The sequence below is a fragment of the Rhinolophus hipposideros genome (genome assembly GCF_964194185.1).
Source record: "Rhinolophus hipposideros genome assembly, chromosome: 6".
NCBI lineage: Eukaryota > Metazoa > Chordata > Mammalia > Chiroptera > Rhinolophidae > Rhinolophus > Rhinolophus hipposideros.
The window spans coordinates 57,291,044-57,317,305 of record NC_138052.1 but is presented as its reverse complement, the minus strand read 5'-3'; the positions used below and the strand labels follow the sequence as shown (position 1 = coordinate 57,317,305).

Genomic DNA, 26,262 nt, shown 5'->3' with positions numbered 1-26,262 from the left:
AAATTTTTACAAAAGTTTCTAAATATTCTCAATTTCTCTTCTTAATCTTATGCACTGGCACTTTGAGAGGCACTGTTAATGGTATTAACAAGGTGGAATTTAGCACATGCTCCCTTAGCCATTTTTATTATAATTTTTTACTTTGATCAGGTTTGTGATATTAATATTTTCTTCTATAATGATAGTTAAGATTTTCATGCTTTGTCTTTTAGTTGATTCAGAAAGACAGCCTTTGAAATATTGACTTTGTTTAAATGTGTAATAATCCTTGGTGGTTTTATGTTTATGGATGTAGGTCTGAAGAACTGAGTGATTGGTAGTTAGGTGGCATGGGTGACCTCTAGAGTTAAAGAGCACTATTTACCCCCAGTCTTTGCCTTAAATGGAAATGCCTGTTTATGGCTTCATATAATGAGCAGGGACGTGGGTCAGAAGTCAGGCTACCCTAATAGAGGGTATGTGGTCATGGAGAAGGCAGACAAATTTGGGATAGCCATAGTTGCCATGGTGAGGAGGTTTACTGTAAGTTTTGCTGATTTCATGTATTTGAAGCTTGTGTAGAGTTAATATAAGGGTAAAAGTTACCTCAAAGTCTGTACCTTTTTTGACCCCAATTCCCACACTAGGACTTCTCTATAGAAGATGGTCTACTGTCTTAGAGCTTTGCTCTAGATTAGTTCAAAGTGTGGTGCCTGGACCATAGGAACTTCTTAGATATACAGAATCTTGAGCAGCACCTTAGACTACTGAATCAGGAACTCGGGTTACATCCCAACCATCTGATTAAATAAACCTTCCTGGTGATTTTGATGCAAGCTAAAGTTCAAGTATCACTGGTCTAGATTACAGCTTGGGGCCAAGAGTTATTGAGGGTCTGGAATGTTGAGGACCCAGATATTTAGAATGCAATTATAAGACAACTATCCTGATGTTCTTTTCAGGGTTTATTCTTGCGCTACTGGTTGGAAGAGGACTCACTGAGAAAGAGCTCTTTTTGTCTCTGGAGTTTTAGATTACTAATTCCTGTCTCTCTTTAAAATGATAGTCAAGTTTTATCTATTTTCTATATTGAAAGATTTTCTCTTAACTTTCTAATCTAGTATTGGTTTTCTATCTTGTTCTCCAACATTTTTATGGTTAAAAATTTTTTTTTAAAATGAAAGGTATCCTTTCATTGGTACCTTGGTAGGGAAAGGAAGTTAATTTGTGATTTAATTAATAAACCATTCTCCTAATCTTGGGGAGTCTATTTTAAATTACTTTGTCTTTTTTTATTCTACCACAAACAAATGAATATGCTTTTCATAATGTAACCTGTATCTTAAAATACACGGTAATGCGTAACATAACTGATAATGTTTTCAGAGAAATCTTTTATCAACAGCAGTTTTGTTAACCTAAGTACACAACAAGGTATATATGAGACAATAAGTGAAACCTTATTTTACTAGCGATTAAACTAAGAAATCAGTACATAATGGCAACAATCTTTTATAAAAAAAATTTCTCCTGAGGATTCTTTAAATTTTCATACCCGTATTCTATTTCTTTTGTTGAGTACCAGATTAAATAATTGGCTTACATTTAGGAGCCGTGTTGTATGAAAAATATTTTTATATATTTCAGGAAGTTAAATATACCTACGTATGTATGACTCCACAATGTATGCCTACTTAAAGAGTTAGCTTACTTCCTTTTTTAAAGGAAGGTTGAGCTAAGAATAAAAAGATAAATGGCAAGTTATATGTTAATGATTCAGGAGTTTAGAGATGGCAGTGACTATTGAGAATCACAGGGAAATCTCACTGGAAATAGGATTGGTTTGTAACTGGCCCAGCATTACTTTGAATACTTGTATAGTAAGCATTGAGTAAGATTTGACTGAATGAAAGTGAGGTTTCATGGCCTCGTATAGAAAACTAGAGAAGACATCAACGAACGTGTATAAGATTATACATTTGTGTAGGATTTCCAAAGTAGATAACAAAAGGTAAAAGAGATATTTGAATTCATAAAATGGATAGCAGCATAATATATTGAAAAATATTGGACTGCAAGGGTAAATACTTGAAGCTAAGTCTAGCTCTAATACTTCATAATATTGTAACTTTAGGCAAGTCATTGAACCTTCAGTTTTTTCAGCTATAAAAGAAGGATACCACCCTCTTCAACCTATTCCACAGGATCATGTGAGATAATACGTGAAAAGACTTAGTAAACTCTAAATTGCTATGAAATTTCAAGATGCTCTTTTATTTCTTGTCATTTAGATTAGCTTTATTTTTCACTTGCAACAACTATAATAATTATTATGCATCAATTAGTAACTTCTGATCTCTGGCTTAAAATATTTTGTAGATGTTTCTGAAAAATACCTTTTACTCGTCTGTTAAAATGACTTGCTTCACAATCCAGAAATGAGTTTTTTCTTTGTGTCAGTGTAGATTCAAAGGACTGATTTTGTAGAATACATAAAATTATACAGTATTGTTGCCATCTTGTATATATATGAATTATTACTTGTCACTTAAAAGCCTCAATTTAGTCAATGTGTTTACGTTTCTGTAGTTTTGAAAAGCCACCTTGTAACTGAAAGAACTTCACTTTGGAATACTTTTATATTTGTATTTACTTTTCTTTTTATTTTAAGTTGGCTTTATTTTGTGCCATGGGATCCTAAATACTGATGCAACAGCACTGAACCTTTGGAAGCTAGCTCTTCAAAGTAGCTCTTGCCTCTCTCTCTTTCGGGATGAAGTTTTCCACATTCACAAAGCTGCAGAAGACTTATTTGTAAACATACGAGGGTATGTTTTCAATTTTCATTTCCTTTGTCTTTTGAGAAGGGTAGTGAGTGGATTGTTTTTGTTGAAGTTTTGGGAATAGAGAAGGGTCATATCATGCAGGAGGATATTGCTTGCGCCATCCTCCCGGGTGGTTTTTAACAATCATGCTGATATGGTAGTCTTCCTGTTTTTTACAGGTAACTTCACAGATTAAAATATCTAGTGTTCCCTTTCAAAACTTGTATTCTAGGAAAGAAGATACGTTCTCTTGCAAATCATAGTATGGTTTTAGTCATAAATATTACTAAAAGCCCTATGTACATTTTAGAGTTTGGAACTTTTTAGAGGTGCTGTTTTAGAATACAGTGTATTTGTAAAAGTATATGAATCAATCAAAAATATTTCATTAAATTAATTATAACAATTACAGAAGTAAGACCTCTGCATATAGGAAATCATGTCTCCTTTTAATAGGAAGGTATTTCAAGTGACTCATTTACATTAATTTCTGTAAAGGAGATAATTCTCATAAATTTGTTCCTTGAAATTTTTAAAACCTGCATTTCTTTCCACATGAGGTTCTGGAGCCGATGTATAAATAAAAGCCAAGTTGAGCTCAGACTTGGGGGTAATTATGAAATCTTTTGAAATTAGGAACATCTAAAATATCCTGGGATCCCTTATACCTGAGAGTATTAAATAATTGTGTTGGGCTATTAGCTTCAGATAGGAATTAAGTTTACCTACATTTATTTCATATCCAATTTAATAATGTCCTAATGAAATCAAGATAAAGCACCTGTTAGTTATTAAAAAAATAAAGATATATTTAACACTAACAGTTTAAGCCAGTGTGTCTCAAATTTAGTGTTCATCAAAATTATTTGGGATGTGAATTAAAATCCAGGTTTCTGGGCATCGTCTCTACTCTCCTATATCTCCTATATCTGTATCTTGGAGAGGTTAAAGGAATTTCCCCTTCTCCGCCCTACCTCCCAGTAATTTATTGAAGTAAAATTTACAAACAGAAAAATGCACAAATTTTATATGCGAAGCTCAATGATTTTTCATATGAATACGCTAGGTGACCACCTAGATAAAGATCTACAGCATTTCCATTATACCCAGAAAATCCTCTTGTGTCTTTTCTTTCTGTTTTCCCCTCTCCTCAGCCCCTTTTTCAAGAGACAACTGTTCTGATTTCTGTCACCATAGGTGACTGACATTCTCATGCAGGTAGTTTCTCAGTCATACGAGAAACAGTAACCTGTGAACTTTTCAGCTCTCACTTGCTTTTATTTTAGGTGGTAGAGTAACCAGAAATATTCAGTCATAGGGGCTTTGTCATTTTCTAATTGATTCAGATTGAAAGATCATAAAACTTGTATGATATCTCAGCTGTTGAAAACCTCTCTGTGGAGTTACTTAAATATATGTAAACATTTAGAACCAGGTAGTCTGTCTATATTAGGTGAGCTTATGTTTTTTTTAATGATAAATTTACCATCTAAGTATCCATATTTGAAGTCGAGAAGTTTTAATTTTTTATTAAATAGTGATGAATCCAATTTAAAATACAAATTATCATAGTAATTACAAGTCACACCATAAGTATAAAAGCTTATTAATTACAAAAGACAGTGATTACAGAATTACTGTATTTTGGACATTTGCTCAAAGAACATATAAATCTTAATTTAGAAGTTGGAGTTTTTGGTGTTAAGTAGTTTTAGCCAGGTTGTCAGGAAGGTAGTTTTTAACATTTTAAGACTTCTGAGTTTTTGTATCTAGTGTTCATGAAATTAACATATTTATTGGCATTGATGTTGGTGTTCTATTTCTTTTAATTTAAAGTAGTCAAATGCTTTCATGCCCCAATTTTCTCCAACACAAAGTTTTTATCCCCATACATTTGCTAGAGCTGATCACTAGTATATGTCCTTTCAGAGTTTTTTAATGTTTAGGAGATAGCAGAAGAGTCAGAAGTGATAAAAAGTCAAAATAGCTTTGTCAGCACTTTAAATTTTTGGAAATCACTGTTAATTATGTTGCAAGTTTAACTTTAATGTCTCTAGTGGGGCTTAAGGAAGTATAGTTAATAAAATTAAAGTGTACATTGTGAAGGGTCTTTTTGTTTGTTTGTTTTTTGTTTTCCCCCTTTTTTTGCCCCCCCCCCTCCGGTTCAAGCCGTTGTTTCTCAGTCTCATTGTTTAGGACACAGCTCCCTAGCCTATGCTGGTATGAGCCTTGTGCTCCCCCCTTTTGAGGCAGTTGGTCACCAGTCGTCAGTGGGCTACTCACAGCAGCTCTTGCGGGCTGCCGGCCGCTCACAATGGCTTGCTGGCCACTTAGTCTGGCTGCCGGCCATTCACGCTGGCTGCTGGCTTCTCATGCTGGCCACCGGCCGCTCATGGCGGCACACAGTAGCCCACGGCAGCACTCAGCAGTGCACAGCAGCTCACACCAACCTCCGACTGTTCACGGCAGCCCAGCTCCAGGGAGAGCTGTTGTTCACAATCTTAGCTGTAGAGGACACAGCTCACTGGCTCAAGTGAGAATTGAACCGGTGACCTTGACGTTAGGAGCGCGGCGCTCCAACCACCGGAGCTACTAGGCCAGCCTACATTTGAAGTTTGATTTTATTGTTCGGTTAATATGAGATTTATTTTTCTAGGGAGACTTGATTGGCTACTTAAGGTGCTAGGAAAGGATGTTAGATTGACCTTTTCATGCTTTTACAGTTTGAGAGCCAGATTTTCTTGTTGATAATGTTATTTTTAATTGAGTTTTAGAATTTGACTAACTTATTTTGACTGTTGTTGATCAAATTAAGGTTAACATGGTTCCAATTTTTTTTGCACATAGCTATAATAAACGTATTAATGACATAAGAGAATGCAAAGAAGCAGCTGTGTCACATGCGTAAGTAGTTCTGTCTTATCTGTGGTACTTGAATCAAGAAGAATTCCTTTCTTAAAGCATTATTTTGTTGAAGTGAATGCAGATTAACGGTGTGTAAAGTATGGTAGTAGAAGTGGGGGACTTTTAATCAATAAGAAATAAGTATATAACCTCAGTATCTAGTAACCTTGAAGTTAGTGCAGACAGATTTTAAATATTTTTGAAGTGTTGATTAAAATGCTCTAAGGAAGTAGTATACAAAAGACTTAGGGTTTATTCAAGTCTATTACTGTCACTATGCTCCCTTGCTAATACTTTGCAAGTTGTGATGATTTTTGTACTTCATGAAAATTGACCTATCTTCATAGTCTTCCAAATAGTATTTACTTTTCAAAGTATGTTAACCCCTCACCTTTTCCAAATTTTAATAAATATGTTTATATTAATAAATATATAGATAAAATTAGAAATTAGTGTATTTAACATCTTTGAACAACTTTTCAATTTTCTCATAAAGTAACTAATTAGATTGTTCATCTTAATTGTTAATTATATGATATACTTATGTAGAATATTTTCTCCACTGAGCCTAGGTAATGTAGAGATAACGTGATCCATCAGTATTTCTATAAGGCAGAAAGAAGATAAGCACTATTGCATAGATGGAAAATATAAAACCACAAGAAGTTTTATAATGTAGGATTAAGCGATAGGATGGATATTGGGAATTTAAACCATCTTTATTCATTGCTATCTGTGCTACATGATTTCCTTATGCATATTTTTTTCACTCAAATGAAGTACTTATATTATTAAAAAATCATTCTCTAGTATAAATAACATACTTTGGAGTGTGTTAGAATTTCTTTCCTGACCTACAGAAATGCACATGATTATCACTTTATGGGATGAACCTTATTTTAGGCAGGTATATGGTGTCATAGCTATCTTTTATAAAGATCTTTTAAAAGGCATTTTTATTTCCCTTATTTATTATATAAAATAATCATAAATATTAAGCAGTAATAATTTCTATCATTCATTACCATGTGCCAGGCATAGTACTTCATAGATACTTTCTCTTGATGTTAATACCGTGTTTCCCGAAAATAAGACCTAGTCGGACCATCAGCTCTAATGCGTCTTTTGGAGCAAAAGGTAATATAAGACACGGAATTATATATTATATTAAGATCCAGTCTTTTATTATAGTAAAATAAGACCGGGTCCTACATTGATTTTTGCTCCAAAAGATGCATTAGAGCTGATGGTCCAGCTAGGTCCTATTTTCGGGGAAACATGGTAATACCACAGACTCCTTGCAACAACCCTGCGTAGTAAAATAGTCAAAATAATATTTGCATACTTTTTCCTTAGAAATTATACCAGATGACTTTATTATTGTCAAACAAAAAAAGCTTGCCATTGGAATTAATATTGTAGAAGTACTATATATGAGCCTTATGAAAGGTGTGTCATCTAAGGCAGATGTCATCATCCTGTTTTATAGATGAGAGACTGAAACTTAGTGAGGTCGTACTCTACTAAGGTCACATAGGCAGAAATTGGATTTTAATCTGTCTTCTAAAACTAATCTGTTTCACAGCTAAATTTCTAGTATTGTATATTCTTTATACTCGTTTTTTTGACATATACAGTTGTACAGGTGTGTGGCCATTTTTTTCTTGCACCTATATAAATTTTAAAATTTAATTGGAGTAATGTATATTTTGCATAGTGTGAGGAATTGGAATACTTAGAACATTCTATGATTTATTTTTTTAATTTTATTGGGGAAAAGTGTGTTTCTCTAGGGCCCATCAGCTCCAAGTCGTTATCCTTCAGTCTAGTTTGTGGAGGGCACAGCTCAGCTCCAAATCCAGTCGCCGTTTTCAATCTTTAGTTGTAGGGGACACAGCCCACCATCGTGGGAATTGAACCCAGCAACCTTGTTGAGAACTCGTGTTCTAATCAACGGAGCCATTTGGCCAGCCAAACATTCTGTGATTTCCGCCCCCCCCATGTTAATATGTGAAAATAATTTTTTTTCTATTTTGTATTTTATTTTTAAAATACCTAGTATCTGAATATTTATGATTAGACGTTTCTTTCCTTGCCTTTCTATTTTTGAACAGTAGTATTAAATAGATCTCATCCTAATACATTTTTTGAATATGGCTCTTGTTTTGTCAATTTTATATACTTAATGGGAATATGGGTCATCATATATTTATTGATTTCTATGTGAAGGTGACAAAAATGTATACACTAGAACAGTGATTGCTTTCAAGGATTTCACAGTCTAGTTTATAAAAGGCTATATGGTACTAAAATTGCAGAAATTATTCAGAAGTAGACATCAGGATAATGGGAAATGTTTCTTGTAGGATTGATCTTGAAGTTTGGGTAGGATTTTGATAGGTGGAGAAATAACAGAATAAACGATTACAAAAGCAGCTGAAGAAAGCAAAGGATTAACATAAAACTGGAAGTCATTTAATGACAAACATAGAAGACGATATTTGTAGTGGCTTCTGCTTCATAAAACAAACTTTGGAGGTTGATCCTAAAGTGATAAGTTATTTAATTGCCAGTAATTATTTTAGTAGAAACAAACTAATAGTGTCTTTCCCTATAGTGGTTCAATGCACAGAGAAAGACGCAAGTTTTTAAGGTCTGCGCTGAAAGAATTGGCTACGGTCCTTTCTGATCAACCTGGCTTGCTAGGTCCCAAGGTAATTGATTTCATTTTTTAACTATGATTGTGCCATATTAAAATTTTAAAAATTCCTCTCTCTCTGGGATTTATCTAAATTTTGAGTCAAGGACTACATGAAGGGATTTTATATTTAGCTAGGAACGCATTTGCTGATTTGATACTTGTACATCACATCTTCCTGCATTTTTCTCACCTCTTCCTTACATGTATGTTCTCCCTGATACTTCCAGGTTCACTTCCGTCTTCTCATTTCTGTCTTTGAACTTGATTTTATCAGTTCTTGCCAATGACTTTTCACTTAAAGATTATGAATAAGTTTTGTTTTTAATCTTTACATGAGAGTAAGCACTTTTTTTTTTTTAATTAGGCACTTTTTGTTTTTATGGCATTATCCTTTGCCCGTGATGAAATTATCTGGCTACTTCGTCATGCAGATAACATGCCAAAGAAGAGTGCAGATGACTTTATAGATAAGTAAGTTATCAACATTTAAAAAATTATTTTTTTGTATATTTTCATTTATGGGCTATGGAATTTGGGGACTTTTTGAAGTAAAATTATTTTGAAAAACATTTTATATTTGTCGTAATTTGTCATAGTACAGGAATATTTGTAATATATCCTTAGATGATATTAATTAGAATGCAAAGTCAACTCGAGTTTAAAATTAAGAATATTAATGTTTCCTTTCTCGTATAATAGGTGGTCATAAAGTTCTTGTTTGCTTTCTTGCTATACCCAGTAACATTTCCTGTGGAATTCATTTTTACTACACAAAAATTTAAGAATCTTTATGGGTTGCAACCAATGTGTTGAGAGAGTCATTTGAAATGTCTCTCTCATTTTTGTTCAGTTCCTCAACAGGAGTTAAATAAATGAAGCAGAGAAATAAGAGCATACAGAAGAATATTATTTCTTCCCAGTTCTCTTTTATTTGTGACTTTTCAATTATTATTTATGCCATGTCCTAATTTATTTTCATTTTGGATTTTCCTCTATCACTGTTTTAGTCTTAGTTTTATTTTGCTTTTTATGACTTCCTTATTTATATGAAATAATTTTAAGAATAGTTATTGAGTGTTTTAACAATGCTTTTTCTAAGAAAAATCTTATAATATCAAAGGCATTTCATATTTTTCTTAATAACAATTTATTTTTTGAAATATTTTTCTTGAATTTTTTAAAAAGGCACATTGCTGAATTAATATTTTACATGGAAGAGCTTAGAGCGCATGTAAGGAAATACGGACCTGTAATGCAGAGGTATTATGTGCAGTACCTTTCTGGCTTTGATGCTGTTGTCCTCAATGAACTTGTGCAGGTAAAAACTATCCCATATTATTCTCCCTGTTGTTCCTTCCCTTTTTCTAGTAATTGATTTGTTTGCAAGCATTTGTAAAATATCATCTTGTGCCATGTGGTGGAGATACAAATGTAAATAAATCATGGTCATATTTTGTCAAGGGGAGAATCATCAAGAGGGGAGAAAACATTTAGTTGTAGTCCAGTGTGATAGGCATTATCGTGAGTGTGTACAAAGCTTGGAATGAACAGAGTGCAGGGAATGATTCTGTACCCTGTGGGTGGAGATATACAGCAACTAAATTATAGAGGGCCTTGCAAAAGAGCAAGTTAGTCATAAATCAGATTTACTATTTACGAAGATCACCCTGGCTCAGTGTGGTTGATGAGTTGCTGGGGGCAAGGACAGAAGCAGAGAGATTAGGAGGAAATTTATTCCAGTAGGCAGGTGAGAGCTGATGAGAGCCTGAACTTGGAACATTCCTATGGAGATAGAGATGATGGAGACACATAATTGGTAACTAAGTATTAGAAGAAAAGAAGGTAAATCTTTTTGCATAGTGTGTTAGAGGATGGCCAGTAAAAAGAAAAAAAAAATCATCTAGGACATTTAATTAAATGTCCTAGTTTTATTTTCAATTTGAGTTTTACACTGTTGATTTTTAGTCTTACTGTTTTGTGTGTGTGTGTGTGTGTGTGTGTGTGTGTGTGTGTGTGTGTGTTTGCGCACATGCTTTTATTAATTATTTGGTCTTTTTCATTTTAATATAAATTTCTTTTATTTTTATTCCCAATAACCTGTAGCATTTTACTTTATTTTATAAAATCAAAGGCATCTAAAAACTACTATAAGCTAACATACTATAAAGAACATCATGAATTCTTTTTGTATTAAGACTAATATTATTAGGACTATATTAAGACTCTAAAATTACTTATTTCCCAGAGAAATAACCATACTTTGAAATCCTAATTTTTTTCAAAACTACCTAAAAATGCTAATTAGAAAAATGTCACATAATTATTTACCTTGAATTACCTACAGCTTCTAAGTTACTATCCTAAACCAGTGTATTTCTTTTTTTATCCACTAGATGGAGTTCAGGTGCTTCCTTTGTAGAACACCCATTAAAAAGGGAATAGAAAAGCTGATTTTATCCCTAGAGTATTGTTGCTTTGCTGCAATTTTATTTGAACACTTATTATCAGATAAACCAGAGGTAGTCATGCTATCACTGTCCAAAAAGTAAATCAGACTCCTGGTTTCATGTCATTTTGAAACTTGCTGTGGCTAGTTAGATACTTATTCATAAATTTTACAGATTTATATTGTACTTATAAAATTTCTAAGTCATTCAGTATCTTCTGCTGTCTTGTATGTAAACTGTATATTAACAGTACTGGGAAAAGGAACTTATTTTTTCTGGAATTGTAGTAGTAGTAGCTATTGCTAATATTAATAATTGTCAAATTATTGATAGTTTATTTTATTACATTTGTACAACTCTGTGAGGGTAGGTATAGTTATCATTTGTTGAAGAAAACAGATGTTAATGTAACTTGCTCAGTGTTGCGCAGTTCATAAGTAATAGAGCCAGTGTTTTGAAGTCAGGTTTTAACTTGATACCTGAGCTTTTTACCACCTCTTCTGTTGTAAAGTACATGCATGATGTTTTTAATGGTTTGCTAGTATTTAAATTTAGAACTAAGATTAGCTTGTTAATATAGTTCATTGTAATAGATGTTACATTATTTTTTGTTGTGGTAAAAATATACGTAACAAAATTTACCATTTTAACTAGTTTCAAGTGTACAGTATAGTCCCATTATGTACATTTACATTGTTCTTTCTGTAGGTCTTAACGTTTTGAAAATTATGCTGCTTGTGACCTAAATCCACTTAAAAAGTACTATTTAATATCCATTTCAGATGCAGTTTATCAAATTTCAACTTTTTAGCCAGTTAGAGAGGAATTTTTTTGGTCCTAGTTTTGTTGTGATATAATCTACATTTACTAAAAATCAATTTTTCGTGTATAGTTTGAATTTTGGCAACTATACACATTCATGTAACAACCATAACAGTCAAGATGTAGAACATTTCCAACACTTAAAAGTTTTCTTGTGCACCTTTGTAGCTGATTCCCTTTTAGATCTCCCAACAACCACTCATCTGCTTTTTTGTCCCTTTTTGCCTTTAAAAAAAAAATCGTATAAATGGAATCATATACTATGTGTGTAATCTTTTGTTTTTTCTTTCAATTACTATAATATTTTTGAGATTCATCCATGTGATTGTGTCTGTCAACATATTCCTGTTTACTGCTAAAATATATTTCACAGTATGGATTTACCAGTTTACCTGTCCGCCAGTTGATGGACCTGTGAATTTTTTCCCAACTAAATAATTTTAATATTATTTTTTATTTCTTTTCAGAATCTTTCTGTTTGTCCTGAGGATGAATCGATCATCATGTCCTCTTTTGTTAACACTATGACTTCCCTAAGTGTAAAGCAAGGTAATAAGTCTTAAATAAAAGCGTATCTTCTAATTAGGTTTTCAAATTTGAGTATTAAGGAAAGGATCTGACAGTTAATTTTTAAAGCATCACTTAGTTTTTGGACATACAGTAGCTCACGCCTTATCTGCAGGGGATATGTTCCAAGATCTCGAGTGGATGCCTGAAACATTGAATAGTACTGAAGCCAATATATGCAATTGACCCTTGAAAAATGTGGGTGTCAGGAAGGCTGAAACATCCTCCACCCATTCACCCGCGCAGCTTGCACAGTTGAAAATCTGCGTATAACTTTTGACTCCCCCCAAATTTAACTGCTAGGAGTCTACTGTTGACAGGAAGCCTTACCAGTAACATAAACAGTTGATTAAGTAAGCTATAGACAAGAAAGTTACTAAAATCATAAGGGAAAATACATTTATAGTACTGTAAGGATGGTCTAGCACAGTTGAAACCTATGTTGTTCAAGGATCAACCATAAATTTTTCTTATGCATACATGCCTATGATAAAGTTTTATTTATAAATTAGGCACAGTAAGAAATTAACAACAATAACTAATAATGATACAACAATTATAACAATATACTGTAATAAAAGTTATATGAATGCGGTCTCTCTCAAAATACCTTTTTGTACTATACTCACCTTTTCACTTAAAGGAAGCACTTCACAGCTTTTCTTTGGCATATCCAAATTGCCAGTGTTACTACTCTTGAGCTTTGGGGCCATTACTAAGTAAAATAAGTATTACTTGAACTCAAGCACTGCAAAACTGCCAGAGTTGATCTGATAACGGAGACAGCTGATAAGTGACTGACTGGCTGGTACCACGTGTAATGTGGTTACGCTGAACAAAGGCATGATTCATGTCTAATATGGGACCGAGTTGAACAGTGTGAAATTTCTTCACGCTACTCAGAGCATCATGCATTTTAAAACTTAATGAATTGTTTGTTTCTGGAATTTTCCACTTAGTATTTTCAGGCTGCAGTTGACTGCGCGTATCTGAAACTACAGAGTGTGAAACTTTGGATAAGGGGGGATTATTGTACTTAATCTGTTCTCTTTTGTCTTAACTTCCTTTTCTCTGAAGCGTTTCCAAAATGGGTGTGAGATTATGTTTATAAAAATCGTAAGAATTATAGCTTGAATTTTCTTATTTAGTGGGAAAAAGGCATTTTGTAATTTAAAAAATGTAAAAATAGAAAACAAGAGTTCCCCATATCATAACAAAGTTTGTATTTGGTAAAAACAAACAAACAACAAAAAAAAAAACAAGGGATGGCTGTTTAGCTCAGTTGGTTAGAGTGAGGTGCTAATAACACCAAGGGTGCTGGTTCGATCACTGGATGGGCCAGTGAGCTGCGCCCTCCTTAGGAAAAAAAAAAAGAGTAGCCTTTATTGTAACAGTGTACATTTCATCCTAGCATTACCTGTGACAGTAATGGATATCATCGATAAAATGTTTACTCTATGGTAGACATATATATTCCATTATACTTTATGCATCAGTTTTAAAAAGCTGTTATTATGTTTATGTGACAGATTAAGAGCTTTGAGAGTTAACCTCTCAATTATTTAACATTATTTGCCCGAGCTCTAACAGGAATTAAGTACTAGAATTGGAATTTTAAGTTCAGACCTATCAATCTTGAAAGCTGAGGTCATATACTAGACTGCCTCTCCATTATTTGAATACTTTATTACAGTAGATTGGTATGTTTTAATTTTGTAATCGTTAAGTAAAAGGTATCAGAAATCTTGATATATTCTGAGTAATAAATTTATTTTATCACATATATGTAATGAAACTATTGTAAACTTGTCTGGTGATATTTGGTTTATGTATATTTATTTTGTGAAACTTCAGCTTACTGCTCAAAGTTTCTATTCACTGGATTCCTCAAGGTCTATTCTAGCACTTCCAACTGACATGCAAGCGCCATTGAGAGTCACAGAGTTTAGGAGAAAAATCTATACTTTTCTCTTAGCATAACTGCCTCTTTTAACATCATCTTTATAGGACTTGAGAATTATTTCACTGTCATAGCTATTAAATTGTTTGTGTGTCTTTTTTTAAAGATTTTATTGGAGAAGGGGAACAGGACTTTATTGGGGAACAGTGTGTACTTCCAGGACTTTTTTTTTCCCAAGTCAAGTCATTGTCCTTTAAATCTTAGTTGTGGAGGGTGCCTTCAAGTTGTCCTTTCAGTCTTAGTTGTGGAGAGCAGAGCTCAGCTCCAAGTCCAGTTGCTATTGCTAGTTGCAGGGGGCACAGCCCACCATCTCTTGTGGGAGTCGAACCGGCAACCTTGTGGTTGAGAGGAAGCACTCCAACCAACTGAGCCATATGGGAGGCAGCTCAGCTTAAGGTGCCGTGTTCAATCTTAGTTGCAGGGGGCGCTGCCCACCATCCCTTGCGGGACTCGAGGAATTGAACTGGCAACCTTGTGGTTGAGAGCCCACTGGCCCATGTGGGAATCGAACCGGCAGCCTTTGGAGTTAGGAGCATGGAGCTCTAACTGCCTGAACCACGGGGCTGGCCCCTGTTTTTATTTTTTTAATCGTGGTAAAATAAACATAACATAACTATTGTTAAGTGTAAAGTTTAGTAGTGTTAAGTATATTCACATGGTTGTGCAAACAATCTCCAGAACTTTTTCATCTTATAAAACTGAAACTATAGTAATTAAATAAGAACGCCCCTTTTTCCGTTTCTCCAGCTCCTGGTATTGTACTTCTGCTTCTATGAGTTCAACTATTCTATATACCTCATATAAGTGGAGTCATACAGTATTTGTCTTTTGTCACTGAGTTATTTCACTAGCATAATGTTTTAAGATTTAGCCATGTTGTAGCATGTGTCAGTCAGAATTTCCTTCCCTGTTAAGGCTTAGTAATATACCCCATTTTGTTTATCCGTTTATCTGTTGATGGATATTGCTTCCACCTTTTGACTATTGTGAATAATAATGCTGTGAACATGGGTGTACAGACATATCTTGGAGACTCTGCTTTTAATTATTATGTATATGCCCAGAATTGAAATTGTTTTAGCTCCTAAAATTTGAAATGTGATTATAGATTTATGAAAAATTAATTTGTTTTATAATATTTTTTTCTGTTATTGTAGTTGAAGATGGAGAAGTGTTTGATTTCAGAGGAATGAGATTAGATTGGTTCAGATTACAGGTAAGAATTGCTTAATTTTCATCATTCTGTTGGTATTGAATATCTTAGTTAACATGAAAACATTACTTAACATGAAAAAAATATTCATTGTTGTATGTCTATTGAAAAGACTTCTTTTGTATAACTAACCATAGCACTTACCTCACAGAAGAAACTTAAAAAATTGAGATATAATTGACATATAACACTACCTGTTTCAGGTGTACAACATGATTCAGTATATGTATATATTGCTAAGTGATCACCACAATAGGTCTAGTTAACATCTGTCACCACACATAGTTACAAATTTATTTTTCTTGTAATGAGAACTTTCAAGATCTACTCTCTTAGCAACTTTTCAACTTTTCAATATACAATACAATAGTCGCCCCTTACCTTCTGGGATATGTTCCAGGACTCCCAGTGGATGCTTGAAACTACGGATGGTATTGAACTATGTTTTTCATAGTTCATAGTTTCATATACTATGTTTTTCATATACAAAAACATAGTTCATATACTATGTTTTTTCTAAAGATACATACCTATGATATAGTTTAATTTGTAAATTAGGCACAGTAAGAGATTAACTACAATAATAAAATAGAAGTTATAACGATATACTGTAATAAAAGTTATGTAACTGTGGTCTCTTAAAATATTGTACTGCACTCACCCTTCTTGTGATGATGAGAGATGATACATTGCCTGTTTGATGAGATGAAGTGAAATGAATGACGTAGGCATTGTGCCGTAGTATTAAGCTACTATAAGGCTTTCTTGAACATCAGCACTGTGATGCCGCAACAATCGATCTGATATCCAAGATGGCTACTCATTGACTAATGAGGGGGTAGTGTTTTATGCAGCATGGATACAGTGGACAAAAAGATGATTCATATCCCAAATGGGATAGGGTGAGATTTAATTATGCTACTCAGAATGGTGTGCAATTTAAAACTTACGAATTGTTCAATTCTGGAATTTTTCATCTAATATTTTCAGCCCATGTTTGACTGTGGGTAACTGAAACCATGGATAAGGGGGGACTACGATACAGTATTAATTATGGTCACCATGCTATCCATTACATCTGAGGATTTATTTCACTGGAAGTTTGTACCATTTGACCACCTTTACCCATTTCATCCAATCCCAACTCCCTGCCTTTGGCAACCACCAATTCATTCTTTATGAGTTTGTTTGTTTTTAGTTTTGTTTTGTTACTTTTTTTTTAAGACTCCACATATAAGTGACGTCATATTGTCTTTGTCTTTCTGTCTCACTTATGTCACTTTGTTAGCATAATGCCTTCAAGATCCATCCATGTTGTTGCAAATAGCAGTTTTTTTTAATGCCGAATAATATTTCTGTGTGTGTGTGTGTGTGTGTGTGTGTGTGTGTTTATGATACATATCGTGGTACACACATACATATATACATGCCACAACTTCTTTATCCATTCATCCATCAGTGGACATATAAGTTGTTTCCAGGCCTTGGCTACTATAAATAATGCTGCATTGAACGTGGGATAGCAGGTATATTTTGAGCTAGTGTTTTCATTTCCTTCATATAAATATGTAGAAGTGGAATTGCTGAATCATATGGTAGTTCTATTTTTAATGTCTTGAGGAACCTCTATACTGTTTTCCATATTGGCTCCACCAATTTACATTCCCATCAGTAATGCACAATGGTTTCCTTTTCTCCACATACTTGTTAACTTGTTTTCTCTTGTGTTTTGAATAATAGCCATTTTAATAGGTGTGATGTGATCGATTACATCTCATTGTGGTTTTGATTTGCGTTTCCTTGATGAATAGTAATGTTGAGCACTTTTTTGTTCCTGTTGACTATCTGTATGTCTTTGGGAAAATGTCTATTCAGATTTTTGCCCATTTTTTAAATAGGATTGTTCTTTACCTTGAGTTGTATATAGAAGAAACGTTTTTATGCTAGTTGTTTAAACTCGGATAAATACATTTCTAACTTATGCCAATATAAAAGATTTTTTTGAATAAAATAGATTATAATTTTAAACTGTCCAGAAATTTAAATCTTTAATATCTCTCTTGATTATCCCGATTCAAATATTTAATTCTAAAGTGAAAGCACAGAATTTTTTTGAAAAGATATTTATAATCTAGAACCAATTGATAAAAACTTTAGGCTTTCGGGCCATATAGTCGCTGTCATTAATACCCATCTCTGCCGTTGTAGTGTGCGAGCAGCTGTAGATAATAACAAATGAGCTTAGCTGTGTTCCAGCAAAACTTTATAAAAATAAGCAGCCTGCTCACAGGCCATAGTTTATCATTTCCTGATCTAATGCCCAAAGTTTCATTTTTCTGAAGTGCATAAATAAATACTAATTAAATATTGGACTTAAAAATTTTTCATTTAATACATAACGCTCACATAAATAGTTTTTAAGGGCTTTTAAAATTAAAGCCTAAATTTTTGTATGCACATAAATTTAATGATAGTATTTAATTGCCCCTTAATTATTTCTACTAATCATGGGAAAACTTTGGCCCAGTATTTCTAATAACTTCATGTTTAAAAAATATGTGTATTTTAAATATGTATGTTCTCACTATAAAAAGTCAGAGTATCCAGAGGTAAAGTAGAAAATGAAAGTTTGCACTTTTCCCAGTCTCATTCCCCAGAAATACTCACTTTTAATAACTGGTCTATATCCTTTATGTGTTCAAACATGTAAGTGAGATTATGCTATATGCTGTTCTGCAACTTAAACAAAATAAAATGTTTATTTGTTTAACTAAAATGTGAAAATATAAGCAGTACATGTTTGCCGAAGAGATTTTTTTAGATGAATATAGTCTCAGGAAGGACTTTTAGGAAGAGCATATTTTTCCAGCAATCTGCTTCGTTCCCTGACGTGCTTTTGCTTTTCTCAGATTATTTCCTTCTGACCTCAAAATATATGCACTTTTCTGTCTCTTGTTCAGTCTGTGTTCTACAGCATCATATTTTGAGAGCTGATCTTATAAGTGAGTCCATAAGTATTCTCTGCCTGAGGTTAGAGAGTTGGTTAATGAGAGATCAGGGAAGAACAGTTGAAATACCACCTGTTAATTGTGTATATGTTGTAATTTTCTTCCTATTAAAAACAAAGTTTAGAAATTAACATTTCGTGGTTTTTAACAAAGCTGTGAAACAGTATAGAAGTATAACTTGTAAAGTGAAAATAGAGGTAGAATTGCTCAGCTAAGGGATATATACATTTAAAATTCTGAAAGTCATTGTCATAAACTTGAACTGTCTCACTCTTGCTCTCAGTTTGTGGGAGTGCCTAAACCATTTGAGTTCAGAAAATTTTAGAGATTTAAATGCATTTCAAATTTACCTTTATTAAATGCTTCCAGGATTATTAAACTTACTCATTTGAAGGATTCACTTGAGAATTTTAGCTTTATTCAGTCAGTTGGGCAGAATATAAAGCATTTGAGTGAGCATTACGAATGTAGAACTGATGTATCCCTGTGTGAGGCTTTTTTACTTTTATAAGATATTTGTAAGAACATCACTCATTGTTTATCTGATTCTTTCATGAATTCTACAGTTGGATGAGTTGGTTTGCTTGGGCTACTATAACACAGTACCGCAAACTGGGAGGCTTAAACAACATAAATTTATTGTCTTACAGTTGTGGGGGGCAGAAGTCCAAAATCAAAGTGTCAGCAGGGTTGCTTCCTTCTGAGGGCTGTGAGGGAGAATCTGTTCCATGCCGTTTTCCTAGCTTCTGGTGATTTTCTGGCAATCTTTGTTGTCCTTGATTTGAATATGCGTCTCTCTAATGGCATTCTTCCTGTTTCTCTTCACATGGTATTCCTTATATGCATATCTCTGTGTCCATATTTCTTTTATAAGGACACCAGTCAGATTGGATTAAGGCCTTCTCTAATGACTTCATTTTAACTTGATTACCTCTGTAAGGACCCTGTTTCCAAATAAGGTAACATTCTGAAGTGCTTGGGACTTAGGAGTTCAACACATCTTTTGGGGGGATACATTTCAACTCATAACATTGCTCTTAACCATGATTGGGACATACAGTCACTCATTCCTTTTCTACTGCATAATAGACTTATTTTTTAGTGACAATAGGACAAAGCATACCAAGGAAGAAAAGAATGGGACATACAACTAAGCCAGAGAAGTCTTGACTAGAGAAGGAGGGTAAAAGTACAAGGTAGGAGGCAGTGTTCAGAATCCAGGAGGTTCGTAGAGATGATTAAGAAGAGGTCAACAGTGAGGGTTCCAAGCCTACAGACTAAACCTTAGGATTCAAGAGATAAAATATTGAGCGGTATTCTTCTTTAGAAGAATATAGATGCTCTTTTGAGGATTTTATAAATCTCACTATGGAGGGAGACAAGGCATAAAATATAATGAAAAATTAAATAACTTGAAAATCTAAAAAATTCAGTTAAAAGATATCCCTGACAGTATAATTATCAATTAAGTACAGTTTTCTCAGAAGGGAGAAAGCTTTTATCAAGCTGGAATTGATAGTGATAGCTTTATAGAGAAACCAACATTTTGCCTGGACGTTGAAAGATGGGTAGAATTTGAATAGGAAACTAACTTAGCTAGGAAAAGGGCAAACAATGAGGAACGGGCAAGTCAGGAGACTTTTTAGTGTAAAGTATTACTATAAGAAGGAGCAGATGTTAATGAGATATGAATTATGTAACTTTGATCAGTGATCAGGTAGAAAGACAAGAGTTACTAGGTGCAAGGACATGGCCACAGAGAGGTATAGGTAGTCTATAGGTATCAGTAGTTTTTCAGTAAAGCGAGGTCAAGACGATAAGCCTTTGGGAGAATGTTACGTAGTATGCTTTGTGCCTCCACTGGAGTGCTATCCAATTGTGATCCTAAGGTCAGTGGTCATTTACAGGTCACTTTGAACTTTTTCTGTCTCTTTTATAGTCTTAAAAGAAGAGTTCTTCCTGTTTATATGTATTCTTTGTCATTTTTTTCTACTTCCTAAGGTATCTCATTCGTCTGTGTATTCCATTAATCCCTTAAGCATCTTCAGTCACTCTTTCATTTATCTTGCCTTCTGTCTTCTAATTTACTTGGGTTGTTTATATCTTACACATTTATTTAAACCTATTTTTCTTTTTTAGTAATATGTTTCTACTTCCATTGTTGTCAAGCATTTTAAATGAGTGTTTAAATTAAATTATCGCATTTTGTCACCATCTGTTTCATCTAAACTTATTTTCACAGTGATACACATTAATTTAGAATTTTAAAAATGAGGGCAGTTAACGGAAGTCTTTATTGAACTCATGCCCACAATTGGTTCCTCTTCATACTCTAAAGCTGATTAAAGGTATATTTAACTTCAGTTGGATTTAGTTCGTGACAAATGTCCAAAGTATGTCTTGCCATCAGAAGATTACCATCATTATTCCTGATTGTCTCCCATTTGCTGGCAGACAAAAACAACAAAATATAAAACTGCTTTCTTTGGATGTCTCTTAATGAATCCGTATAGTAGCCCCTTGCCACTGTAGAAACAGAATTGATTTTTATCCTACTTATAAGGTCATAATTATTTAATCTTTTGCTGTTTCCTGGGTCCTGGCAGAAGACATGAGTTTCCTGGATCAGAGACATAACTATTCAAGCACAGGAAGCAGCCTGAGCAAGCATATATATACATTATTATCCCCATGCTTCCATGTCCTATGGGGGCAGTGCAGAGGGATCCAGGTGAATGCTAGGTATATAGTTGGTTTGTGATGTGGTAAGGAACACTGAGTTTGAAGAACCCTCCATTTTATCATCAGTAAGCTTACTTGCTCTGTGTTCCAGAGGGAGATGTTACCCCATTCTTCAAGTTTGGTAGCTGCAAATACAACCCTGAGAAATGGCCTAGATGATGAGTATTGTGCATTCTTGGCATAGCCTGCGAGATGTGTAGGTGCACATGAGATCCATGAAGGATTGTCTCCCCAGAGCTGAAACCCTGACCATCCATAATTTTTCTGTTGCCCACTATAGTTGTTTCCCAGATTAAGTTTTTGTAAACAACCACCACACTAAACCACACCATCATAATCCTGTCTGGATTATTGTCACCACTGCCTCCTAACATCTCTGTTTCCTGTTCCCTTTCTAGCCACCCTTCCTTTTCTAAAACAACAATCTTTCTAAAACCACTTGGCCATCACACAGAACCTTCAGTGGTTCACCACTGAAAGTTTATAAATTCTTTAACATGGTATATGTATACAGGGCCTGCATGATCTGATTCAATCTCTTCTTCCACCCTTCCCCTTCTCTTCTTTGCACTCAAACTAGCCATAGTGAACAGTATTTATTCTGTAGGCACCTCCTCCTGTATTCTTGCTCTTTGCCCTTCTTGAATGCCCACTATCCGTGGACATGATTTTGCTCTCTGAGTTGGTATCCCTATAGTGATATTTCTTTCCTACAGCTTATCCTGATGTTTTTAGTTAAATCCTGTCTTTTTTTTTTTGGCCAACGTACACTAATTTTTACCATCTTCATTGCTTTTCTAGAATCCATCAATCAGTATAATCTAAAACCTCACTAAATGTGCAATAACAACTTATTTTCATCTGATTGTTTTCTATGTATGTTTTCTCTCAAATTAGATTGAAGATTTCTTTTGGTTGGGTTAAGCTGACAGTTAATTGGTTTATACTTTTGATATTGTAATTTCAGTTCCTTTTGGGTTCAAGATAAATTACCCATATATTAGATTCTGTTTTATGGGCAGTAGTATTTTAGTTTATTTATTTAAAGAAATTCTTGATAGGAATTTCAAGTTTGGGTCACTATAGAGAACTTACAAGGTGATGTTACTGATACAATGTCACAATAAACTGTTTTTTATTCCCTGTAGAATGACAAGGCTAAGTTCATTGGTTTGTACTTAAATTACTTTTGTTTTTTGCTGTACTTGTACAGGCATATACTAGTGTCTCGAAGGCTTCACTTAGTCTTGCAGATCACAGAGAACTTGGAAAAATGATGAATACGATAATTTTTCATACAAAAATGGTGGATTCCTTGGTGGAAATGTTGGTGGAAACATCAGATCTCTCCATATTTTGGTATGCTGTAATTTTCTTTAAATCAGAATTTGAAATTTTTAGTATCCAAAGGTATCTTTCTTCATTTATTTTTTAATATTAGTATAGTCCTTAAGACAGGTAAGTAATAATGAACTCTCAAGAATAAAGGGAGTAGCGGACAACTTGTTAACAAAAAAAAGTTTACCAAGTTGGGATTTTATGTCTTATTTTTAATTCTCGATTAAGAGCAACTTTTTCTGGTGTGAATTTATTGACTACACTTTTTTTGAGGAGGTGAAAAAGAATCACTTTAAATTCTCTTAAGGCCGTCTTGCATCATTAGAGTAAGGGGGGAAACTTGGATCAGGGTTAAATAGAGCAAATGTTGGAAATAAAATACCAAGTAATTCACTGTACAGTATTAAATTAGACATTAATATTATGGTGATGCGATAACTACTCCATCCGTTGTGCTCCGCTTTTCTTTGCTTCTATCGTAGCCTCTTTGGTTATACTTAGTAGTTTACAAGTTTTTGCCCCTTTCTTTCTCCCCACATAATGTGGTCCTTGAAGAAGGTCATGTTTTCATTTTCTTATTGTTTAATATAATAGGTACTTAATAAATGTTTGAATGAATAAGTGAACTTGATTGTGATTATACCAATAAGCAGTGGTGTCCAGATTCAAACTCAAGTATTCTGGCTCCAAAGCTATACAATATCAACTGTATTTCTGGTTATTGGCCTTTTTTCTTTCAGGGAAGCTGAGTGGAATAACCTGTTATATCCCTTTATTTCTCAAATGCTGGCATAGCCTCAGTGGATAGTGATAGTAGTTTCTACGTACTGATAGCTGTCATTATGATAAGCCTCTTATTGCTTTAATTTTGGAAAATGACCCAACCCATACTGATTTTAATAGTTTGTTAGGGTTTAATTAGCAGTATTGCAGAAAAAATCCAAATTGCCAGGCAGGGAAGGCATTAGGGTTCTCTTAAAGTAACTCATAAAACACAATACATCGTATATCAAATTTACAAGAATTTTTAATACTATTTGGAACCCTAGACTATTGTCTTATCCAAAGGCTTCCTTAGAAATAAATTGAAATATTTTATGTTTACATATTTTTGAGCTACAGAAAGGTTCCTATTGTTAAAGTAGGGCACAGCAATAAGAAAGTCCTCTTCGTTTCTTGGAAATGAAAGCAATTTGAGTAATGTTTAAAATTTTAATTTTCAGTCATTTAATTTTTATGTATCTTCTCATAATGATATTTTGTCACATCTAAAATAAAGATGTTTATTATTTCTGTTTATCTTATTATTCTGAGATGTACTGTATTTTATCGATTCATGTTCTTTTACATTTAACATCTCTTAAATCTGTAAATAACTTAAAATTGGTGATGTTTTATTGTTTGACAATGCTTTTCTTTCTTAGTGGTACATAAAATAATGGTGTTACAGTTGACATAGCTTTGTTGAAATTGATGATGTGAGATATGAGTGTCATATTTATATGCCATAGATATGGTTTATTTTCTGTTTGTTTTTATTTTAAAATTTTTACTGTTTATGTAAATAATTTTATTACTCTGGAATGATTATTGGAAAAATAACTATTCCCTTCTTAAGGGAGTAAATACTGCCAGTTGGTAATTTTCATTCACTTGAATCAAATTGACTATAAGGTACTATATCATGAAAATTTTATTTTAACTATAAAAATTGTGATGCTAATTTTTAATTTGTTTTCTTATGTAGTTTTTATAGTCGTGCTTTTGAGAAGATGTTTCAGCAGTGTTTGGAGTTACCCTCTCAGTCAAGATACTCAATTGCATTTCCACTACTTTGCACTCATTTTATGAGTTGCACACATGAACTGTGTCCAGAAGAGGTAATTTCAGAGTAGTACTGTGATTTATATGATACGCAGAATAAGCTAAACCCAACAGGTAGTCAACCAAATGTTCACGAAGTCATGATTACCGAATGTATCTTCCCACCTAATACATCTCTATACAGACTCAGAAGAATGCTTGAATAGATACATGGTATAGATATAATAGATACAATGTATATTTGGATGGATAAATATACGTACATGTTTAGAAGAACATATGAAGTCATTTGGAATTACCTTTATTAAAGTAAATTGTGGGTCAGATATTAATACTAATGGTAAAGTTATATATAGTAATTGATTTTGTATGCTTGCTTTTCCACTTAAAATCATTGAAAAGACTTGAAAATTTAATATAAATTAGTGACTAAACATAAACATGTCGAAGAGAAATTTCACAGACTTGTTAATACAATAGATATAGTAAGTTAAAATCTAGATTTGCTGGTATTTATAAGATATACACAGGCATGCAGGGACAGGTACTAGATAATTGAACTCAGTAATTTTGATACAGAGTATCAAAAATGTACTCAATACTTCTTCTAATCTTTAAGGATGAAACACCACTTTTAAATGAATAAGAATATATATCAAAATTAAATGGTATAATTTAACTTAATGTTGAGTTTCTACTTGGAACTATAGAACTTACAAAGAAACTTACAGGTAGCAATAGTATTAATATCTTTAAGCATTGGGTAACACCTCTTGCAGATTGTATTGTAGTATTCCATTGGAAGCAGACTCTGAGAAAGAGATTAACCTGCAGGAGGTTTATTAGAAAACACTTTTAAGATTAATACCTGTGAGGTCATTAACACCCAATTTTAATAGATTTATAGAGTTTTTGGATTATATAGATTTTTTTCCCAAGCTTTATATCTAAGATATGCTATTTATTTTTCTTCACAGTTGTCCTTCCCATTAAATTACCCATCAAATCCTCTTAATTTTATTTGTGTGGTATCATTTCTTGAATCCATTCTCTACTTTCTATTGCTTTTGTCGCTAATGTAGCTCAGATTTCAATATTCTTTATATGTCCTCTTGAATAGTTTTCCTGCCTTCAATAGTTTTCCTGCACTATCTAATACAATGCTACCAGAGTGCCTTTTTTCCTTCTTAAAGAATCATCAGTGGTTTTCCATTGCATATGGAGGAAATAAAAATTTCTCAACCAGGCATTTAAAAACCTCAACAATTTGATCTCTACCCCATACCTTTTTATTGTGTTTAAAAAAGTATTGTGATTAAAGAAAAATATATGTGTGTGTATATATATATATAAACAAAAATGTGTCATTTTAATTATTTTTAAATGTACAGTTCATGGCATTAATTACATTCACGGTGTTATACAACCATCAACACAATCCATTTCCAAAACCTTTGCCCAAGAAGAAACTAACCATTAGGCAGTAATTCCCCATCCCTTTTTCCATTGGCATTGCCTAATCTATTTTCTGTCTCTGAGTTTGCCTATTCTAGATAGGTCATATAAGTCAAATCATACGATTATTTGTCCTTTTGTGTCGGGCTTATTTTTATTTCACTTAGCATAATGTTTCAAGGTTCATCCATGCTACAGCATGTATCAGAACTTCCTTTTGATGGGTAAATAATCCATTGTGTGTATATACCACATTTTCTTTATCCACTCATCTGTTGATGGACTCTACCCTCATTCTTATCTTCAACTTTCCGCTCTATAGTAACTACAACTAGCCTACCTTATGTAAACCATACTGATTTACTTGTCCATTTTTTGGCCTCTGAAAGGCTTTTCTTCATACAGAAAATTTGTTTCACTGCATTTCTTCCTCTTGTACTCTTACCTTTTCTTCACTGGTCAGCTAAAATCCTACCT

General features: G+C 33.4%; 1 protein-coding gene across 11 annotated transcripts in view; it reads left to right on the top strand.

Moving 5' to 3' along the window:
- NCKAP1 (NCK associated protein 1) overlaps positions 1-26,262 on the top strand; it is a 99,023-nt gene that overhangs the window by 40,334 nt on the left and 32,427 nt on the right. For all 11 annotated transcript variants that reach the window (XM_081051630.1, XM_081051631.1, XM_081051629.1 and 8 more), the window contains 9 exons: positions 2,651-2,807; positions 5,652-5,708; positions 8,326-8,422; positions 8,774-8,880; positions 9,595-9,727; positions 12,146-12,227; positions 15,363-15,421; positions 22,382-22,527; positions 24,254-24,386. In XM_081051630.1, coding sequence (XP_080907756.1) covers positions 2,651-2,807; positions 5,652-5,708; positions 8,326-8,422; positions 8,774-8,880; positions 9,595-9,727; positions 12,146-12,227; positions 15,363-15,421; positions 22,382-22,527; positions 24,254-24,386 — 971 coding nt within the window. The remainder of the gene's footprint in view (positions 1-2,650; positions 2,808-5,651; positions 5,709-8,325; positions 8,423-8,773; positions 8,881-9,594; positions 9,728-12,145; positions 12,228-15,362; positions 15,422-22,381; positions 22,528-24,253; positions 24,387-26,262) is intronic.